We start from the raw sequence: 23388 nt of genomic DNA on the forward strand, positions 1-23388 counted from the left end.
GGAATCCTGGGTGTAGGAAGAGCAGGCTAGAGATTTTGTAAAATTCTAGCTCCCAGGATTCCATAGTATTGAGTCATGAAAGTTAAAGTACTGTCAAACTGCATCAGTGGTCCTATATTTCAGAGGAAGGAACTGGCAAAACCATGCCTGTGTATTCCTGGCCTAAGAAAACCCTATGAAATTCATGGAGTCAACAGGTGACTTGAAGGCACAAGTTGGAAATTACTTTGAAGGCTTATTATTATTACTGTTATTATTAGATACATAACAAGATTAGTACACAGCAAACAAGATCACTATGCTGGCTTTTGTATTTGATCACACGTTGGACACTTCCCAAGTGTCTAGGACTGTGTGATGTATTGGCGAATAATGCATGCAGATCCAAGTAGCTGACAGATGGTAATTTTGTCAGCGCCAATTGTTTTTAAGTGCAAGCCAAGGTCTTTAGGCACTGCACCTAGAAATACAAAGTATGTATTTGAGCGGCTTACAAGATATATATAAGATATAAGACATATACAAACATACAATATATTATATTATTAGCATAGTACAATATCAGGGAAAAATGGAAGGGAAAAGGAAGAGGGGCCGACTAAGGGCAAGATGGATGGATGGAATCATTGAAGTGACTGAATTGACCTTGAAGGAGCTGGGGGTGGTGACAGCCAACAGGGAGCTCTGGCGTGGGCTGGTCCATGAGGTCACAAAGAGTCGGAAACGACTGAACGAATGAACAACAACATAATGAGTATTATATATTACTATATTGTACTATACCATTATATTGTAATAGGAGCCCCCGGTGGCGCAGTGGGTTAAACCCCTGTGCTGGCAGGACTGAAGACTGACAGGTCGAAGGTTCAAATCTGGGGAGAGCGTGGATGAGCTCCCTCTATCAGCTCCAGCTGCTCACGCGGGGACATGCGAAGCCTCCTACAAGGATGTTAAAACATCACAAGGGGAAGAGGGAAAAAAAGTATCAAAGAGAAACAACAGGAATGGACCATGGTCAATATCCAAAGAGTTCTCATCATTATGTTTCCAAAACAGAATAAGATTGAATGATGGGACATGTCTAGAATTTGCATGTTGCATATATGTTACCATCATATTGTATTTGGAGAGTGAATGAGCGACTTGATTATAAGGATTGGTCAGATTCTAATTATTATTTTTTGTTTTGTAAATTGAGAGAAGTCTGAATTGATTTATAGTTAGTTGGAATTTGTAGTAGTTATAGAGTATAGGAATAATTTAGTGATAAAGGTGTGTTTACTTAATGTGTTTATGTTAAATTGAATAAATGCAATTTTTAAAAAGTGACTGGCAAAAAAAACCAATAAAAAAAATCACAACCTCTGGGCAACGTCCTTCCAGTCGGCCAGTTCTCACACACCAGAAGTGACTTGCAGTTTCTCAAGTTGCTCCTGACACGACCAAATTAAATTGTGATATTACTAGTAATATTACATGCAATATAAAATTTATAATTATAATATCATTATTTTTATTAGCATTATATTGTATTACATTCTTATTATTATTGTGTATTTTATTATTATAATAAGATGACATTCTTCTTCTTATTATTATTATTTATGTATTTTTCTTCTCCCAGGACTGGGACTAAAACTGGCTGCAACATCCAAACTTTGTCTTAGCATCATACTCATATACATAAAGTACAGTTTCTGATCCTCTCCTTCTCCAGCACCACTATTATAAGGTGTTTAGGCCCAAAGCAGCCACCGTAACAGAGAAGAGGCGTGGCCTGAAAGATACAACCTGGTGCCAATAGGCGGAAGTGAAAGGCTTCTAGCATGAAAAGCCTTCCATTGCGCATGCGCCGTTGGTTTACATGCTTCGCGCGCTCAGGCTTGGTCCGCGCGCGCTTTTCCACCCCCGCTTGAGAAGCAGCCATGAGCCTTTGGGTGGACAAGCACCGGCCCACCTCCCTGGGCAAACTGGATTACCACAGGGAGCAGGCGGCCCGGCTCCGGAACCTGGTGAGAGGCGGCTGCAGTTTCCATCCTGACAAGGAAAGGGAAGAAGAGGGAGACTCGGACGCATCCACACTGCAGGATTAGCGCGGTTTGGCACCACTTTAATTGCCATGGCTCAGTCCTGTGGAGTCCTGGAGGTCGTAGTTTGGTGACTTGGCAGAGAAGGCCTTGTAGGACTACAAATTCGATGTTTACACAGCATTGGGTCATGGCACTTCAAACTGCATCAATTCTACAGTGTAGATCAGGCATGGGCAAGCTTGGGCCCTCCTGGTGTGTTGGACTTCAACTCCCAGCATTCCTAACAGCCTCAGGCCCCTTCCTTTTCCCCCTCAGCCGCTTAAGCGGCTGAGGGGGAAAAGGAAAGGGCCTGAGGCTGTTAGGAATGCTGGGAGTTGAAGTCCAAAACACCAGGAGGGCCCAAGTTTACCCACACCTGATGTAGATGCATTCATTGCCTTCCCATCTCTGCATTCTGAATATGCTCATGAGCATTTCGCTGTCCCCCTTGCACTCTGCACATGCTCGGCTGCACTTTACTCATTCCAGGACTCTGAGGATACAATTTCAAAATCCAAATTACTCCAAAAGCCAAAGATAACGACACCTATGCATTCTGATGGTTCAGCATACAGAGGCTTTGTTTCATTCACAACATTATTCAGAATATAATTATTTTTAGGCAATGTCAAGCAAAGCTTTTTGGCCGTCCAGGTGTTTTGGACTTCAGCTCCCCCAATTCCTAACAGTCGGTTGGATCCCATAACACATTGGAATCATGCCTGCCAGAAATGATTGGAATGCATGTGCCAGCATTCCCAGTCAGTTGAACCAATGGTAATGGATAGGGGCAAGGGGTTTTATTTATTTATTTATTTATTTATTTTATTTCAAAGTTTTCTATACCGAGCTTCTCACCTCTTAGAGGGACTCAGCCCACTTTACAACCATAAAAACAAACAATCAGTAAAATATCATAGTTCATAATTACAATGACACATTTAAAATAACAACTATATTTAAAACTACGGTGGTCAGTCGTCATATTAAAAACAAGTATACCTCATCTTCCATCCACAATCCTAGGGTGTTGTCTCATTGCAGTCCAGGAACATTTGGATGATTGAAATATTCCTATCATGCCATAAGGCAGGCATGTTATTATTATTATTAACTTTATTTGTACCCCGCTACCATCTCCCCAAGGGACTTGGTGCGGCTTACATGAGGCCGAGCCCAAACACAACAACAAAAGCAATAAAACATCAATACAAGCAATTAAAAAACATAGACAAAAAATACACAACATTATCAAAAAAGCAACACATAATTAAAAACTGGGAAGGCCAAATGTAGAGTTAAAATTGGAAATAATGCTGGGTCGAGGGGCCACCACCAAAAAGGCCCTCTCCCTCGTCCCCACCAAATGCGCCTACGATGCTGGTGGAATTGAGAGCAGGGCCTCTCAGGAAGATCGAAGGGATTGTGTGGGTTTGTATACAGAGATGCGATCACGTAGGTAGGCAGGCCCCAAACCGTTCAGGGCTTTGTAGGTAAGAACCTGAACCTTGAATTGGGTCCAGTAGATGAATGGCAGCCAGTGGAGCTCCTTGAACAGGAGGGATGACCGCTCCCTATAAGGACCCCCAGTTAACAACCTGGTAGGCTGTTAAGAATTGTGGGAGTTGAAGTCCAAAACACCTGGATGGCCAAAGTTTGCCCATGCCTGAGTTATGCATACAAAGACACATAGATGAATTTGGCATTTACTTGAATCTTCCCTCCCGACTACATCATCGTGTACATATAGGCAAATCTGCAGAAAAATCTGAAATAAAAAAACACGTATACAGTAGAGTCTCGCTTATCCAACCTTCACTCATCCAACGTTCTGTATTATCCAACACAGTCTGCCTCCCACCCGGATCCACAGCTGTTTCAGTACATTTCAATATTTGGGTGCTAGATTTGTAAATACAGTAATTACTACATAACGTTATCATGTATTGAACTAGGTTAAACCCCTGTGCTGGCAGGACTGAAGACCGACAGGTCGCAGGTTCGAATCCGGGGAGAGGCGGATGAGCTCCCTCTATCAGCTCCAGCTCCTCATGCAGGGACATGAGAGAAGCCTCCCACAAGGATGATAAAAACATCAAATCATCCGGGCGTCCCCTGGGCAACGTCCTTCCAGACAGCCAATTCTCTCACACCAGAAGCGACTTGCAGTTTCTCAAGTTGCTCCTGACACAACAAAAAAAACAAACCCCAAAACAACCAAACGTATTGAACTACTTTTTTTGTTGATTTGTTGTAAAACATGATGTTTCGTTGCTTAATTTGTAAAATCATAACATAATTTGACGTTTAATAGGCTTTCCTTAATCCCTCCTTATTATCCAACATTTTCTCTTATCCAATGTTCTGCTGGCCAGTTTATGTTGGATAAGTGAGACTCTATTGTATTCCCAAGCATTTTGGATAAGGGATGTTCAGCCTGTATCTAAAATTGCCTTAAGTAAGGGTATGTGTATAAGGTGTATATGAAACAACACAGAACCTCAATCAGTGGCCGATACCGGATGAGAAACTCCCCACTGGGCACACACAAGACTGAGCGACTTGGAAGCCCCTGAACAGATTGTGCTCTGGCACCACAAGATGCAGAGCTAACCTTAAATGGGGCTACAAAGTGGAGTCCACGATATGCGAGTGGAAAAAAGCAAACCACATGCCACTACAATTCACCCTGAGCCCTAACACATGCACAGTGGAGGACCTTCTTACAGTGGTATCAGAGACACTCGAAGTGGCCAGCATCTGGCCGAAGTACATTTAGTATAATGCCAAGTTTTTGACTTTGTGTTTTTTCTATACATTATAACTGTTCTCAATTTTCTTCTGACATGATAAATAAATAAGTTCAGACTTGGATCCAACCTGTGATATTATTTTCTTACGTATATTCAGATATTTCAAAATCAACACAATAAAATCTAAAACACTTCTAGTCCCAAACATTTTATCTCAGGGACACTCACCATGGATAATTTTCAGATAGCAAATAAATGTATATATGCAACTAGAAGGTTTTGCTGTTGAAACTCCTGAAGTGCTTCCTCTGGTTAGCCTTGATGCCATTGTGCCTTACTTTAGGACTGTAACACCCAGTCACCCTCAAGCAAGGACAACATTTGCACACAAAGCAGCTTCCTATATTCCCAAGCATATTGTCTGTTTCCAGCATTATAACACTGTAGAGTTCCATTATAGTGAACTTCCTATATAGATTTGAGCCCGATACATTTCTTTGTAGAAATAAAATGCAAAAAAATGTTCTAGTACTTTTCTTTCTAGAAATCAAATATAAAGCTCAAATAGGGTCTAACTTCAGAGAATGCTCTGTTTGAACTGCAGGCTTAACTTAGTGTAGGAGACAAATATTTACTAGCATGAAGGAGTGGGAATTTCCTTCAGCAATGTGGTTTGGAACTCAGCAAACATCAAAGTTCTACATTGTATTGTCGAAGGCTTTCATGGCTGGAACCACTGGGTTGTTGTAGGTTTTTTGGGCTATATGACCATGTTCTAGAAGCATTCTCTCCTGACGTTTCTCCTGCATCTATGGCAAGCATCCTCAGAGATGTGAGGTCTGGGTTAGGATTAGACCTCAACCTCTGAGGATGCTTGCCATAGATGCAGGTGAAACATCAGGAGAGAATGCTTCTAGAACATGGCCTTATACCCCAAAAAACCTACAACAACCCAAAGTTCTACATTGTCTGGAGCTTGAAGCTTACCTTTTGTGGCTTGGTTTGTGGCTGAGTATTTAACATATTTTTGTAAGTTGTCTTTTTGAGAATATGCTATTATGCTTTTTCAACATTAACTAGCAATCAGAAATGTAGTAGTAGGGCTTCTAGATTAGAAGGAATGCATTTTAAAGCCACCTCAAGTTCCAACATTCTTTGTATACATTAATCACCGAGCACTACCTTTTATTTCTTCTAGACACTGTGCTCTCAAACCTTAGGTAGTATTTCTCAGGTTGTAGATTTGTTTACAGAATGATGATCTGTTCCAAAAAACTATCTCACTAGGTGCTCCTTGTGCTGAAATGTATGTCTAAGTGCCGCCGCAAACTAGCCTCCTGCGGGAGCAAACTGTGCCAGCGCGTCCATGACGTCATGAGACTCTGCCTTTCTCTCCGCCCCTTTCTCCGCCTCTTTCCCCGTGTCAGAGTGGTTTTTCCTTTGCTAGGGCAGCATTGCCAGCGTACTCTTGTTGTTGACAGAATTCAACAACTAGAGTACGCTGGCAATGCTGCCCTAGCAAAGGAAAAACCACGCTGGCACGGAGAAAGGCGGAGAAAGGGGCGGAGAGAGAGGCGCAGTCTCAAGACCACATCTGGAATATTGTGTCCAATTCTGGGCACCACAATTCAAGAGAGATATTGACAAGCTGGAATGTGTCCAGAGGAGGGCGACTAAAATGATCAAGGGTCTGGAGAACAAGCCCTATGAGGAGCGGCTTAGGGAACTGGGCATGTTTAGCCTGAAGAAGAGAAGGATGAGAGGAGATAGGATAGCCATGTATAAATATGTGAGAGGAAGCCACAGGGAGGAGGGAGCAAGCTTGTTTTCTGCTTCCTTGGAGACTAGGACGCGGAACAATGGCTTCAAACTACAAGAGAGGAGATTCCATCTGAACATGAGGAAGAACTTCCTGACTGTGAGAGCCGTTCAGCAGTGGAACTCTCTGCCCCGGAGTGTGGTGGAGGCTCCTTCTTTGGAAGCTTTTAAGCAGAGACTGGATGGCCATTTGTCAGGGGTGATTTGAATGCAATATTCCTGCTTCTTGGCAGGGGGTTGGACTGGATGGCCCATGAGGTCTCTTCCAACTCTTTGATTCTATGATTCTATGACGTCATGGACGTGATGGCAGTTTGCTCCCGCATAAGGCTAGTTTGCGGCGGCTCTAAAATGTAACAGGAGTACTCACTGCTATTCTTGATTTTATATATATGCAACTAGCCTTTTGCAAAGCTAATCTCAACTGACCTCTTGCTTTGCTTAAAGAAGTTCTGGCTCAGATGTCAAGCCTTGGTTTCTCTGACACAAAACAGACTTGGTCCGGAATGTAGGATATACGATATAGGGTGCACCTTCCCATAGAATGGATGCAGTTTCACACCACTTTGACTGCCATTGCTCAATGCGATGAAGTCCTGGGAATTGTAATTTGGCAAGGCACTAACACCCTTTGACAGAAAAGCCTAAAGATCTTGTAAAATACAGCTCCCATCATCCCATAGCATTGAGCCATAGCAGTTAATGGGGTTTCAAACTGAATTGATTCTATACTGTAGATGCAGCTATAGTCTCCCAAAACTAAGTCAGGTCAGTGTGAGGAATGCGTATGATGTGGAAGGATGGATCGATGAATTCTTAGATTTGTAAGCGACTTAGAGGAGACTGGTGCCCTTGTTTGATAGAAACAAATGAGGGAACAAAATAGTGCTGTCTGTAAAATCATTATAGTTTGACCATGGCAGCTTTTACTCAGATATAAATCGCACTAGCAGCACAGTAAAATGGCTTGTACTGACTCAGGCCATTGATTTGCTTAACTCAGCAGTTCTCCAGGATTCCAGGCAGAAGTCTTTCGTAGTCCTTGCTGGAGATGCCAGAGGTGAATCTGGGACATTTTTCATGCTTAGCACGTATTATGCTATACCTCTTCAGTAGGGTTTACTCCCTGCAAAAATCAGTGATATCAGTATATTGATGACAGCACTGAATCGATTACTCTCAGTGTGGCCTTCAAACTTCTTTTCATTTGCTTGTTGAGTATTCAATTTGTGCAGTACCTCGCATGAGGTGGAATTTACTTTCTGCTTTGGATTGCCTTTACAAGTAGTCTTAACCCACAGAGAGCCAGTCCTAGGGGTTGTTGCAACCTTACAGGGACAGCTCTTAATGGTGCTACATCCTCATGAACTTTCTCTCTTTGTATATGTTTATCTTCCTTTAAATGCCAGTTACTTTCAAAAGGAAACTACATAGAACAGTTACGAAGGACTATAAAACTAATATGGAAAGGTATACACCAAGATATGTATTGTTATCAAATGTCCTGTATTGTTACAAGCACATTAAGGAATTAAATTGCTATAATTTTTTTTGTTGGATTCTGTTTGGCAGGTTCAATGTGGGGACTTTCCTCATCTTTTAGTGTATGGACCATCAGGTGCCGGAAAAAAGACCAGAATAATGTGCCTGCTGAGAGAGCTGTATGGCTCCGGAGTGGAGAAGCTGAGAATTGAACATCAGATCATAACCGTAAGCTTATTTCATTTTGAGGAGCATCACTCTTGAGTTTTGTCTGGTCCTATGTTGATAGCTGGAGTCTGAGGATGTAGGAAACTAGAGCTGATGTGGTCTATTCAATGCAATTTTCTGAATCAGCACCCCAAATAACCAAACTGAATCTAAAGTTGATCATAAACTGATCCATAACCCTTTTGGTACTAATGTTGGAGAGTGGTCCCTGGTCAAAGTGGTTCCTGGTCAAAAAAAGTTGGGAACCACTGGTCTATCGACACTGTGCTGTGGGAGCTCTGTTTGGCAGAGCATTGCCAAGAACATGCTAATGCCAATGTTTTCCTTGATACTGTGTGATACTGAAAATAATTTAGACTAGTACTTAGATTTCCCAGTACCTCAGAGTGAATCTTACTGTTTGTGTAAAGAAGGCAGTTTAACTTTATTGTGATCCTCGCTCACTAATTGTTGCTGCTTGCACACATGCCAGTAATAACAAGATAAGAAATATTTCTCAAGTCATGTTTTTAACAATCGCAATGAACTCTTTGAATAGCAAGCAGCTTGGGGAATAAAATAACCACTGGGGAGCAGAGCATCCACTGGAAATTCTGTTATTAAAAATCCACCTTCTTTATCAGTTCTGTATCAGTTGAAAAGTATTTTTGGAAAGGCTTGCATTTTAATCATCAAACTAAAAAAAATGCACCAGTGGGCTTAGTAATTGGCAGAGTTATTGGAGGAAACTGTTTCTGCTTTTCAAAGCATTGTGCAGAGTGAATACAAATTCTTTTATTCCTGTTTCTTGTTTGACTTTTTCAGTCCAACTTCACCCTTTCAATTTTAGTAATAAGCTCCTTTGATAACATGGAGAGTGCAATTGTTTGTTACGCTAACAAAGTTACACAGATTCTGATAGAAATACTGAGAAGACCCACCAACAGTTTTAAGTGGACTCCTCTTTCTTCAAAATCTTGGATGCTTTTAAAGTTCTAGCCTACAGCTACCTGCGAAAAGACCTTATCATCCAGCTGTAAGACGGAATTACTGTAAAAAATAAATAAACTGAGTGATGTAAATTACATGAAGTGCAATTGTAGTAAGAGGAAATGAATGCTTTCTGGCCTGGGAAGGCCCTTTCTTGCACCTGCCTCAACTGCTTATGATGGTGTTGGGGCTGAGAGAAGAGTCTCTCCTGATTATCTTGGGGCCCAGGCATTGCAATTAGTCTTTTTACAAACAGCTATCACCTTGACATTAACCTAAGTTGTAGGGCCTGTTATTAACTTTTTCTTTGCTTCACTTTTTGTGTTTTTGTATAATCATAGCTTCATTTGGACCCCTTCTACACTACCGTATATCCCAGGATCTGATCTCAGATTATCTGCTTATCCCAGATTATCTGGCAGTGGAAATTCATATATTCCAGTTCAAAGCAGATCACCTGGGATCAGATCCTGGGATATAAGGCCAGAGTATAAGGGACTCTAGATCCATGGCTTAGGGTCCAACCTCCATATCCATGGTTTCTGTATCCACAGATTCAACCAACCACAGCTTGAAAATCCAGAAAGTAAAATTGATTTTGCCAGATGGAACAATATGCTTCTATGTAGACCTGTCCTGCTCTATTCTCCTGCCATTTCATAGATCCTTAGAACTGGTCTGGCATGCATTTGAAAGGATTGCCATTTTATAATTGTCCTATTCCATTGTATATACTGGGGCCTGAATATCCACAGATTTTAGTATCTTTTGGGAACCTGGAAGCAAACCCCAGCAGTATAGTCATGTTCAAGTTCCAGTTCTGGGAGAAAGGCAGGTTAATCCCAATAAATAAATAATATTAGCTGTTGTGATATGTTAGCTATGCATAGTCATGCTACTACTCTACAGATAAGATATTCTGTTTGAGGAGTCTGCTCTTTGAACTGCCTCTTGTCCAGGTTTAGTTTAAAGATGGAATGGAGGGAGGGTTGTTGAAGTGACCCAGCAACAGTTGATACCTAAACATCAGGTTAAGCAGGCTCTCCATTTACCTGGTCATAGTTCTCCCTAAGTGGGTGAGAAACATTGTATTTTTTATTAATTGAATGGGCAATAGAGATTTGTGTGACTCAGATCATTGGTCTGTCTAATCCAAACTTAGACAGATATTGACAGTAACCTTCCAGGGTGCGACATAGTGGTTCTGTCTGGAAATGCTAGGGAGTGAACCAGAGACATTCTACATGCAGATCATGTACCCTACCAGTGATTTATTGCCCTTCTCCAAATATACATGTGTACATATAAGTTATACATATAAATTTTCTGCACCTCTGTGTCAGAATGTAACTAGTTCCTATGGTGGTTTTGTTTCCAAGTAATGTAGAATGCTACTGGATTTTATATATTTGAACCTATGATGTTACCTTGTCTCTACATTCAGCTCCACCTGCTGTCTGTTTATTTCTTTGTTTAGCCTTTTCCTTGGTACATTATGTCCTTAGTGCCATTTGCTCTTTACATCACTTCAAATAATTGCATGCTAGAATGGTATCAGTGTGTCCTTTTGAAAATTGTGCTCTGCATAAAGAAATATTCAGTTATGTCAGCTAGGGTTCTTCAGCATTGCTGTCCTCATTCATTTTCTTCAAAATTACTTCTTTTTCAGGCACCTTCTAAAAAGAAAATTGAAATTAGCACTATTGCAAGTAACTATCATCTTGAAGTTAATCCAAGGTGTGTTGGCAATCAGTTCACAATAGCTAGTAATTACCTGTAAAAATTATGCATCTGTATAGATGTTTTGCACTTGATTTTTTAAGAAACCAGATAATATATCTGCTGTACAACAAGACAGCAGCTGTTTTTTGTGTTACTGTGGTTTGATGGAAATACTTTTGTAGTTATATGCAGGCTGGGTTTGGGGTAAAACTAAATGAAGTTGATTTTTTTTCAGTGATGCAGGAATCAATGACCGGGTAGTTATTCAGGAATTACTGAAGACAGTAGCACAGTCCCAACAGCTTGAGACAAGCACTCAGCGAGACTTTAAAGGTTTGTAAAAGAGAAATATATATTAATACTTTGCATATGTTTAAATATGTAATTGGTTTTTAGTTTCTGTTTGTAGTTTGTAGCTCATTCTATCTTATATTTGGAGAGAAAACTTTCAAGAAATATTGAAGTAATGAGAAAGTGGGGGTGGGATGTTTTCTTGTGCACCTATTCCACCAAGCAAAAATGTTGTGGGAAATTATGGTATGTGCAAAGGTATATATGTGTGTGTATGTGTATGTGTGTGTGTGTGTATTCTTTTTGGTATTGCATGAATACAGGTAGTTACAAACAAGATGGGTTCTGTAGGTTTCTTCCTAAGTTGAATTACATGTAAGTCAGAACATGTACATTTTTAAAGTGTAACTTCAGCTGAAAATGTCTCTTATTTTAGTTTTGGATAGCATGGGAAAAGGTTAACATCTCTTTAACCTTTCTTTTGCTGTTTGTACTCCTGTTCAGAAGACATCACATCACTTTATCTCTATATGACAACTGAAATACTAATAAGTTTATATTTGCCAAAATTGTTCTTCATTTTAATTATTGGATTGTTTTTAAGTGTTTATTGCACTACAAATAAGATATATGCATTATGCATAGGAATTCATTCATGTTTTTTCAAATTATAATCCGGCCCTCCAACAGTTTGAGGGACTGTGACCTGGCCCTCTGTTTAAAAAGTTTGTGGATCCCTGGTTTAACCTTTGGTGTGCTAGTGAAACTGACCTACTTTGTACTGAAATGATGCACATTTACAAAGTGTGTCACCAACATTGAAAAGCTCTGGGTTAGAATATTCATGTAGCCTTCTCTAGGACCCATAACCTCGGGCTGAGTGAAAGAACAGGATTTGAGCCATGAGTAGGAAGGTGTCTTGTAAATCTACCCCACTATATATTTAGCTGAAGTTAAACGCCAAAGTAAGATTCATTCTGTGAAAATATGCTTAAAGGTGACTTTTTGTTCCTTTGTTCTAGTGGTGTTGTTGACAGAGGTGGACAAACTGACAAAAGATGCCCAGCATGCATTGCGACGGACAATGGAGAAATATATGGCTACATGCAGATTAATTCTTTGCTGCAATTCTACTTCAAAAGTTATTGCACCGATAAGAAGCAGATGCCTTGCAGTGCGAGTGCCTGCGCCCAGCATTGGAGATGTAAGTTCGGGTTTGCCCAGTGCACAGTTTCAAGAGATTATGTCTGGGAGGAAAAATGCAGCAGCCTGTTAAAACCCTTCTATAAGAAGTAATTAGTGGCCAGAATGCAAAGATCTTTGCCAGCTGGTCAAAAGGGGAATTCAGGTACAAGCCCTTTCCTGTGATGTCATCAAGTATTACTGTGTTGTGAATAGGACCAAGAAAAAGATTTTCCTTGGGCAAACTCATGCGGGGAGATATCTTTCAGGTTCTCCAGATCCAATACATATGGGTCTTTATTGTACATTACCAGAATTTTTGAGTTTTGTCTGGAAATGGACGGATAACCAGTAAAGCAGATTTTAAAAAGGAATTATATGTTCCCTGTAACTAACCATAGTCCAAACAGGTTTCCAAAGGCAGTTTCCATCTGCTGTAAGAAGCACAGAATGGGAGCAGTTCTTGAGTTTGTCTCTGAGAGAAGAGACAGCAGGAAGGAATTGATCCCTTACTGGAAAGTTGCATTCAGGATATGATACTATTGCCTAGGGCTACTAGTAAAATGGATGGCAGACCTATGGCATCCAGAATTGAGGGAATATGTGACTACATGCTTCTTGCAAACATAACTTCAAAGCAGGTCCTTTTCTGCCTTCAAATTTACATCTTTCTTCCTTCTTTGGAGGTTTTTAAACAGAGACTGGATGGCCATCTGTCGGGAGTGCTTTGAATGCGATTTTCTTGGCAGGGGGTTGGACTGGATGGCCCACAAGGTCTCTTTCAACTCCTACAGCATTTCTGGCTTAGTACAGTCACTTTGTTGAAAAGCATTTTTCATGCTCAGCTATGAATTGTTCTATTGTGTTTCTAGATCTGCACAGTATTGTCCAATGTTTGCAAGAAGGAGGGCCTGGTTCTTCCTCAAGAACTGGCTCAGAGGATTGCAGAAAAGTCTGGCAGGAATCTCCGAAAGGCTCTTCTGATGTGTGAGGCTTGCAGAGTACAACAGTAAGTTAGGAAGGCTGAATGGATGCAGGCTGCTCTTTTTTGTTAGGCAGTTGTCGTGAGCTGCTCTTCATTGCTTGTCACGCAGGCATCCGTTCACTCCGGATCAAGACATTTCTGAGACAGACTGGGAGGTATATCTGAGAGAAACAGCAAATGCCATCGTTAGTGAGCAGACACCACAGAGGTAGGCAAGCATGATGGGATTCAGTGGGTGTGCATTGTATTGTAAAACATGTGACATTCTTTGACATTCAGAATGTGCTTAAGAATGTTGACGCTGTGTCTGCCTCAGGAGAATGTCTACATCGGGGCTGGAGGAAGGGGGTGGGGGGTCCTGTGGCAGCCTAGATGTTGTTGAACTGCAACTTTAATTAGCCCTTACTCAGTGATAAAATCTCATAGGGGCTGTGGTCCAATATCATATGGCAGGCTACAAGCTTCCTATCCATTTGTTAGAGCAGAGCGGCTTAAACATTTTCCACTCACAACCCCTTCCCACTCAAAAGGGATTTTTACATGGCCCTGATATATAGATATATAAAATAGGTATAAAATCAAACATTTAATGAAAATACACCAGGATTTACAATGCTTGATAAGCTGGCTGTTTTTCTTTTTTGTGGAGTAAAGCTGAAGCATTTTTTGCAGATTAACGCTGAATGTTGTTGCACAGATTTGTGTAATTGGGTGTTATTCAGAGACCTTTTACTGTTGTCAATTTTTTGTGATCCTAACATTGACCATTTGTGGTTGAGGCCTGCAGTTTTAAGAAGGTAATAAATTACGTATTTTGTTTAATAAACCAGTATTTTAGTAATATACTTTTCTGCCTTCAGTAATACTACATATTAGAAAGTTGAGTTCAGATATGGTGCCTGTGGTGGTAGCAGCTAATAAAAATTAGTGGTGTCTGATGGAGATAAAAGATGAATAAAATCTCACAGAAGAACCATGATGGCAAATAAGAGGTTACCACATTTTGTTGCCCAAAGAATAGGAAAAATGCCTGGAATGGGTGAGGATAAGGGAAAGGCCTCACTTGGTTGTTGGAAGACGGAGACATTTATCCATTCATTATTTATTTACAGTATTTATACCCTGCCCCTCTCACCCTGAAGGGGACTCGGAATGGCTTACAGAATATACACATACGGCAAACACTCAATGCCGATTATACACTTAACAAAGACAAACACAGACAAAGGGAAAGGCAGTTGTTCCCATATTATTTTTGGCATCTTGGAGACTGTGCTTGCCTCCGGCCACTGGGGGTGGGTGGGTGATTGATTGATGTCCTTAAATGTGCTTTTATTACCTCCTCGCTAAAAGCAGTACATCTTTATCTACTTACATTTCTGCTAGGTGGGCAGGTGAGCTGGAATTAACAGCGGGTGCTCACTCTGACTCGGAAGTAAACTGCTGACCTTTCTATCGGCAGGATTTTTCTGCAGCACAGCGGTTTAGTCTCTGGCCATGGGGCTAAATGTGATTTTAAAGTGGGGTTTTTTTTTTGTCCCCAATCAATTATCTGAGTGGAGCTGGATTCAAGCAGTTGCTTCTAAATTCAGTGAAAAAAAACATCTAGCCGTGTATTTCTTTATGAGGTTGAGAGAAGAATTATTTTATGGAATACCTGGGCTAAATGCAATGTTTGTAAAATATTATTTTCCAGGCAGGAAATTATGGTGAGGTATAATGGAATATAATATCTTGCTGGAGATATTAGTAAACATCTTCTGTATATTCTCTGTATTGCGGTATTGAACCAACCTATCCCAAAGCAAACTTGCTTGCTCAGTGCAGTGAGGAATTTCCAACTGTAACTGATGAGAGGGCACCTTTGTTATTTGTTTGTGTACTGCTATAAAACTTTTCCCTTTCGGCTATGAAGTGCAGTGGTTTTGATGCTGATTCACTGCTGTCCTAGCGTTGTTATGGCTGCCAAGCATTTGACTGGCTGTAGATTATGTTGCGTTGGCAGAAATAGAATGACAGTCTGTCATGGTGAATTTGGAGCGCTTAATCATCACTGCTGGGAAAGGGTGATATTATTAGTCACATCTTTTGCAGCTCATCTTAATAAAACTCTAGAAGAGCTTTCTGTTTTCTTACATTGTTGCTGTTGTAAAAATCCAGCTCCCTAGAATGTGGCAACAGAATGATTAGATTCTAAACATAGTTTCCCAATAGGCTGTTAGGAATTGTAGGAGTTGAAGTCCAAAACACTTGGAGGGCTGAAGTTGGCCCATTCCTCCCTAAAGGCATGATAGGAATATTGCAATCCTCCAAATATTGCTGGGCTGCAAACCCATGCCTCTATCTATTACCATTGGTTTACAATGACTGGGAATGCTGGGGCATGCACTCCAACCATTTCTGGCAGGCATGATTCCTATGTCATGGGATCCAACTATTAGTGAAATTGTTTGTGAAAATTCTGATTTGTGCCTTCAAGCTGTTTTTCACTTAGAGCAACACCACCATAGGGTTTTCTTGCCAATATTTGTTCAGAGGGATTTGTCTTTGCCTTCCCCTGAGGCTGAGAAACTGACTTACTTGTTCAAGGTCAATGGGTTTCTGTGGCTGGGCAAGAAATGAAACTCTGGTTTCCCAGTGTCCTAGTGCAACACTCAAGCCACTACATCACTCAGGCTTTCCTTTTATGTCATCAAAAATATATAATTGACTTCAGAAAAGGAATGTCTGTGTAAGCAACAGACATGTTGAATTTATTTATCAGTGATGTTTCTGTTGCCAGTGTAAGCAGCAAAATATATACAGAAAAAGTCAATGCATTATAAGTAATTCCTTTAGAACAGCATTTTTCAACCTGGACGTCGGGACCTCTGGGGGGGTGGGGTCACGAGGAGTGTCAGAGGGGTTGCCAAAGACCATTAGAAAACACAGTACTTTCTGTTGGTCATGGGGGTTCTTTGTGGGAAGTTTGGCCCAATTCCATCTGTGATTGTAGGTGAACTATAAATCCCAGCAACTACAACTCCCAAATGTCAAGAACTGCTTTCACCAAACTCCACCAGTGTTCACATTTGGGCATATTGAGTATTTGTGCCAAGTTTGCTCCAGATCTATCATTGTTTGAGTCCACTGGGTTTTCTGGATGTAGGTGAACTACAACTCTAAAACTCAAGGTCAGTGCCCTTCAAGCCCTTCCAGTATTGTGTGTTGGTCATGGGAGTTCTGTGTGCCAAGATTGATTCAATTCCAGTATTGGTGGAGTTCAGAATGCTCTTTGATTGTAGGTGAAATATAAGTCCCAGCAACTACAACTCCCAAAAGATAAAATCAATCCCCAACCCCACCAGTATTCAAATTTGGGCGTATTGGGTATTTGTGCCAAATTTGGTCCAGTGACTAAAAATACATTCTGCATATCAGATATTTATATTACGATTCATAACAGTAGCAAAATTACAGTTATGAAGGCAGCAATGAAAATAATGTTATGGTTGGGGTTCAGCACAACATGAGGAACTGTATTAAGAGGTTGTGGCATTGGGAAGGTTGAGAACCACTGCTTTAGAAGCTAGCGTATTTGTTGGCTGAAAGGTTTGTAAAAATAAGTTATAAGCATCTACCTATAAAATTCGTTTATTAGTAATTCAATAGATAACACAGTGAAGAAAACATTGTACTGGTTTTATTTTAATAGGCTGTTTGAAGTTCGTGGAAGGCTTTATGAACTTCTAACCCATTGCATCCCTCCAGAGATTATAATAAAGGTAACTGACTGTTTTGACTTTTAATTTGTTTAATGATAAAGATCGGGGGTGGGAGGGGATAAAGGAAACTATTTAGTGCATTCTGATGAATTTAAAATAATTCCTTGAGAATATGAGGTTGGGATCAAGAGAGGAATTCCAGGGGTATATATTAATCACCTCAGATGTGATTAATATCCAAACTTTATTTTAATAAGTCAAAATATTTTTCTCCCAAATCCACCATGGCCAGATTCTGATAAAGCAAACTTTATGAATTGCTGACATTCTCCACTATTCTGGAGATGTGCCTTCCAGAACAGCCTACTTGTTTGAATATTAAATATTAATATTGTAATACTAAATATTAATCATTTCTTTTTTAGGGTCTTATGTGTGAACTTCTGAACAACTGTGACGGGCAGCTAAAAGGGGAGGTTGCACAGATGGCAGCTTTCTATGAGCACCGGTTGCAGCTGGGCAACAAGGCTATATACCACCTGGAAGCATTTGTGGCTAAGTTCATGGCTCTCTATAAGAAGTTCATGGAAGATGGGTTAGAAGCCATGATGATATAAAAGGTGATTTGTAGAACTCACAGGATCTATTATGCTATGACTTTGTTACCGACAGAGCTGTATAAACGTTGGGCCATTGATGTATTATTGTATTTGATAATAAAATAATGTGTATTAGATTTCAGTGCCTTCAAAGCTATTATGTGTGACTTCCAAGGTTATTTATGCACTCTTAGAAGCAGGAATGTGTTTCAGAAAGCCATCTTGACTGAAGGGCAGTTTCAGGAACCAGGTATATATTTCAAGATGTAGTTCTTGTTGACTAAATGATTTGAATGCATACCATGTATTTATATAGTTTTCAAAAAACAATTAAAATCAATTAAAACACTGAATGCATATTTAAGACAATTACTTATAAAAATACAGCACAGTGCTTTATACACACATGCTACTCTATAATTAAAATTCAAAGACCTTCCTGTATATTACGGTTTTTCCAGTGCATTATACACCTGTTTATTTGGGTATGAAAAATTGTGAGTGTTAATTCTCTGCAATGTTTCAAGTTAAAATAGGGGTGTTAAACTGATTTTCATTGAGGGCCACATCAGCCTTTTGGTTGCCTTCAAAGTGACATTGAATCCATGGACAGAGAATCTGGATACAGGGGGGCAACAATGTGTTTTTTGGTTTTGTTTACATAGTGGTCTACTTTTTACCCAGCCTGGGTCCCCAGACAATTCCCATCACTTTCATCTGCCATGTGGACTGGGGATAATGGGAATTACAACCTAATAGCACTTGTGGCTCTGAGGTTGGGGAAATTATAAAGGACATTTAAAAGTCAGACATCATATCCACAAGCCTTCTATCTAAATTCAAACCCCATTATCTTGAGTAAACAGAACAAACTGCAGCTTTCCAGATGGCCTTATCACAATGCCCATCAGCTCTAATCATGATGAGGAATACAGGAGTTGTAGTTCAGCATAAGGGGGTCCATGGCAACACTAAAGTAAAAATGCAACTGGCTTGCCTTTGCTTTTCTCTAATAATAACAACAACAACAAGCCAGAAAGAGTTACAGAGAATGAACACACCAAACTCCTGGGACTTCTGGATTCAGACAGACAGAGTTGTGGAGCATAATACTCCTGACCTCACAATCGTGTTAAAAAACAAAGTATGGATCGTCGATGTTGCAATCCCAGGTGACAGCAGGATTGCAGAGAAACAACTGGAAAAGCTGACATGATAAAAGGTTTTAAAAATTGAATTGCAAAGACTCTGGCACAAACCAGTAAAGGTGGTCCCAGTGGTGATCGGCACACTGGGTGCAGTGCCTAAAGACCTTGGCCTGCACTTAAACACAATTGGCACTGACAAAATTTACCATCTGCCAGCTGCAGAAGGCCACCTTACTGGGATCTGCATGCATTATTTGCTGATACATCACACAGTCCTAGACACTTGGTAAGTATCCGACATGTGATCCAATTCAACAGCCAGCAGAGTGTCTGCTGTGGACTCATCTTGTGTTTCAAATAATAATAACAACTTTATTTATATTCCGCTTTATGTTTCTGAAGGGACCCAGAACATATTATTTATTTATTTATTTCGGGCGTGTCTATCCCGTCCTTCTCACCTCCAAAGAGGGACTCAGGACGGCTTACAGCAGGCAGTCATTAGTTGCCAAAAAATATTACAGTACATATAAGGCAAACATGCAGTGCCTTTTTACACAATGACATACAATACAATACACAGACAAGATAAAGCCTTCCCCTTTCCATCCCTAGTGTCTGGAGGCGATGCTGAACTCTGGCCATGGGGAGGTGTCCTTCCATTTTTCCATGCCGAGGAGTCTGTTGCTCATAGACATCTCCGACTGACCTTCCCACTGAGACGGTACCTACTGATTTTGCATTGTGTGCTTTTGAACTGCTAGGTTGGCAAAAGCTAGGGCTGATAGTTGGGAGCTCACCCCAACTCGAGGCTTCGAACTGCTAACCCTCAGGTCAGCAGCTTTTCTTGCAGCTGGCAATTTAATCTGCTACACAATTGCGGCTAAGGTTTAGCATATGTGATTTGTCCATGGTTGAGTGGAAGTTCAAATTGTGATCTCTAGTTATAGTCCAACACTCAAACTTCGACTATCAAGCATTTTTACTTGGTGTTTCTTGGAAAATCGGAATCATAAATGCACTTGCTTGGGGAGTCATCCCATTGCATTGATTAAAGTTTATAATTTGGTAAACAACAGGATTGTGCCATTTATCACCTTTTAAAATTTATTCAAGCATTTAGAAGTTAGGCCAACACTTCTCTTTTGTGCCGCTAACACTTGAAAAATCCAAGAATTGCTGCAATTGGATTCCTTCAAGCAAAACCTGGAGGCCCTTGAAAGTAAATAAATAGTTGTGCTTTGACCTGTGCAAAGATGAAATAGCTTAACTTTGGTGTTCACAGTTGAAAGGCCTGACCTGAACATCTGCTTTGAAAACATGGCCCCATCTACTGTTTTGTGAACAAATTGAAGTTCTTGAAGAAATGCATCAAGAATACCTTGTAAATTACACTTTTCTGCAGGCTATATTTAACTATTAATACGTCTGCACATCATACAGATCTTACGCAATATTAGTTCAGAAGTCTTTTACTTAACCTTGTTGCATGCCTCTTTTCTATTCTAAAGAAGTACTCGCTTGAACTACTCTTGTTGAGAGGAGAATTACTAGGATAAAGAGCAGCCTGGAAGCTCAAGTCATATAAAGCATAGTTGAATACTCTGGCTATGTATGTGGGGAAGAATAAGAGACATGATAACTTTCTCCAAATATTTGAGGAACTGTCATTTAGAGCACACTTGCTTCAAGAGTACACATTTGGAAACGACATATTGCAATCATAGAATCAAAGAGAAGAGACCTCCTGGGCCATCCAGTCCAACCCCCTGCCAAGAAGCAGGAATATTGCATTCAAATCACCCCTGACAGATGGCCACCCAGCCTCTGTTTAAAAGCTTCCAAAGAAGGCGCCTCCACCACACTCCGGGGCAGAGAGTTCCACTGCTGAACGGCTCTCACAGTCAGGAAGTTCTTCCTCATGTTCAGATGGACTCTCCTTTCTAGTCGTTTGAAGCCATTGTTCCATATCCTAGTCTCCAAGAAAGCAGAAAACAAGTTTGCTCCCTCCTCCCTGTGGCTTCCTCTCACATAGTTATACATGGCTATCATATCTCCTCTCAGCCTTCTCTTCTTCAGGCTAAACATGCCCAGCTCCTTAAGCCGCTCCTCATAGGTCTTGTTCTCCAGACCCTTGAGCATTTTAGTCATCCATCTCTGGACACATTCCAGCTTGTCAATCTCTCTTGAATTGTGGTGCTCAGAATTGGACACAATATTCCAGGTGTGGTCTAACCAAAGCAGAATAGAGGGGTAGCATTACTTCCCTAGATCTAGATGCTATGCTCCTATTGATGCAGGCCAAAATCCCATTGGCTTTTTTTGCCGCCACATCACATTGTTGGCTCATGTTTAACTTGCTGTCCACAAGGACTCAATGATCTTTTTCACATGCACTGCTCTCGAGCCAGGCGTCCCCCATTCTGTACTTGTACTTTAAAAGTACAATACTTGTACTTTAAAAAAATAATGAGGGTAAAACAACATTACAATACAATTCTAACATATCAAGACATGAAGTCCTTTTTGCAGAATAATGGTAATACTTTTTCTCATGGCTGAAGAGGTAGGGCGGGAGAGTGAAAGCATTTAAAGCAGGACTGCTGGAAAGCTAGCAAGATTGGTTAAATAACAGGAAAATAGAGAAAGGGTGATCCCTCTGATGGAGCATTTTGCTTACAAACCTGAGGACTGCTGAGAAGCCTCCTGGGATGCTTTTCTCTTGTAGAATGGCTACACGTGTCCCACGCAGCTTGAACTTTGCTTTGAAAAATATTGAAGTTCACTTTTCTCCAGTGCAACCAAAGAAGAGTCAAGGGAGATTGCAGAAAAATTTAAAAATATAGTAAAATTAACAGCCCTGTGCTATGTTACCTGGTGCTGCTTTGTAGCAGGTAACAAGAGTGATTAATGGGGTGGTTGTAGGTTTTTTGGGATATTTTTGGGATGAGTTCTAGAAGCATTCTCTCCTGATGTTTCGTCTGCATCTATGGCAGGCATCCCAAGAGGTTGTGAGAGTGATTAATGCATTGGGTGTTGTGCAATTTTTGGAATGTATGGCTGTGTTCAAGCAGCATTTTCTCCAGACATTTTGCCTGCATCTGTGGCTGATACCTTCAGAGGATCTCCTGGTAGTAAAGCAAGTGGAGTATATATACCTGTGGAATGGCCAGGGTAGGGGAAAAAAACAATTTTCTGTTGAGCAAGAGTAAAGGGTGCAATTAGTAAGCTAGATTTGTATGTGTTGGGTAGGATCCACTCAGTAGCATGTGAGTAACCATGAAGACAGCATAGTCAATTAGTGAGGGAAACTGTATAGAAGTACTCTGGCCTTGTTCCTTTTGATTTGTTTGCTGCCTAGAAACACCCGAATCAATGCAGTTACTAATGAACACTACCCAGACACAGGAGGTCTCCAAGCAGTAAGCAGTCAAAGGCAGAATTTATGAATTTAGTACCATCCAGACAAAGGCAACAAAAGGCCAGGCTACTTCTATGCAGATGCCCTTGCTAATTGACTATGCTATTCACTTATTCAGCAGGAGGAAATTCCTAATTGTAAGAGTTGTTCAACAGTAAAACAATCAGCCTTTTGAAGCTTATGTGCTCTCCATCTACTATAGAGATAGTTATAGAGATACAATAGATCTCGCTTATCAAACCTTCACTCATCCAATGTTCTGTATTATCCAACGCTGTCTGCCTCCCCTCTGGATCCATAGCAGTTTTAATACATTGCGATGTTTTGGTACTAAATTAGAAAACACAATAATTACTACATGATATTACTGTGTATGGAACTGCTTTTTCTGTCAATTTGTTGTAAAAAATGTTTTGGTGCTTAATTTGTTAATCATAATGTATTTTGACATTTAATTGGCTTTTCCTTAATCCCTCCTTATTATCCAACATTTTTGCTTATCTAACATTCTTCCGGCCTGTTTATGTTGGATAAGCGAGACTCTGCTGTATTTAAATAAAGGCAGAAAGGTCAGCTGGCAAGGATGTTGTAGTAGAGAAATCCCTGTATTGGGCCCAGTAGTTGAAGCATATGACTTTCAGTGTCTCTTCTGATTATAATCTGTGATACTCACCTGTGTATGAAGTGTTTTGTTTATTAATAGTTTTGTCTATTTAAAAAGCTGAACGGATATGAAACAAGTGCAGTGTATTTCATTGGTATTCCCAAAAGCAGGAGGATGTAGAGCTAGAGTGAAGTAACAGATAGGATTACAGCTTGGGAGATTCTGGTTCAAATCACACAGAGGTAACTGGGAAATGCAATTAACACGCGTGCTAGTTTTTAAAATGTAAATTGTTTGTGAGGAAACTCCTGAGCAGATGGTTTTCTTGAAATGCAAATATTAGGTGAATGATTTCTTGCTGGTGCTATGGCAGAATTGGAAAGTCTTAGATTTCTCTACTCTACAAATAATAG

General features: G+C 40.4%; 1 protein-coding gene across 1 annotated transcript; it reads left to right on the forward strand.

Moving 5' to 3' along the window:
- Positions 1-1827: 1827 nt before the first annotated feature.
- RFC3 (replication factor C subunit 3) lies at positions 1828-18155 on the forward strand. Its single transcript, XM_060770836.2, has 9 exons — positions 1828-2012; positions 8213-8350; positions 10989-11056; positions 11277-11374; positions 12355-12536; positions 13387-13523; positions 13609-13707; positions 17194-17263; positions 17629-18155. Exons 1-9 carry the CDS (start codon positions 1926-1928, stop codon positions 17818-17820), a joined length of 1071 nt encoding a protein of 356 aa, XP_060626819.2. The 5' UTR covers positions 1828-1925; the 3' UTR covers positions 17821-18155.
- The last annotated feature ends 5233 nt before the right edge of the window (positions 18156-23388 follow it).

This window comes from Anolis sagrei, chromosome 3, assembly GCF_037176765.1.
Source record: "Anolis sagrei isolate rAnoSag1 chromosome 3, rAnoSag1.mat, whole genome shotgun sequence".
Taxonomy (NCBI): domain Eukaryota; kingdom Metazoa; phylum Chordata; class Lepidosauria; order Squamata; family Dactyloidae; genus Anolis; species Anolis sagrei.

Excerpts from the sequence above, each read along its gene's own strand:
- RFC3 (XM_060770836.2), top strand. The coding sequence starts at position 1,926 with ATGAGCCTTTGGGTGGACAAGCACCGGCCCACCTCCCTGGGCAAACTG. Across the intron at positions 12,537-13,386 it reads CTGCGCCCAGCATTGGAGAT|ATCTGCACAGTATTGTCCAA; the intron begins GTAAGTTCGGGT and ends TTGTGTTTCTAG. Across the intron at positions 13,708-17,193 it reads AGTGAGCAGACACCACAGAG|GCTGTTTGAAGTTCGTGGAA; the intron begins GTAGGCAAGCAT and ends TTATTTTAATAG.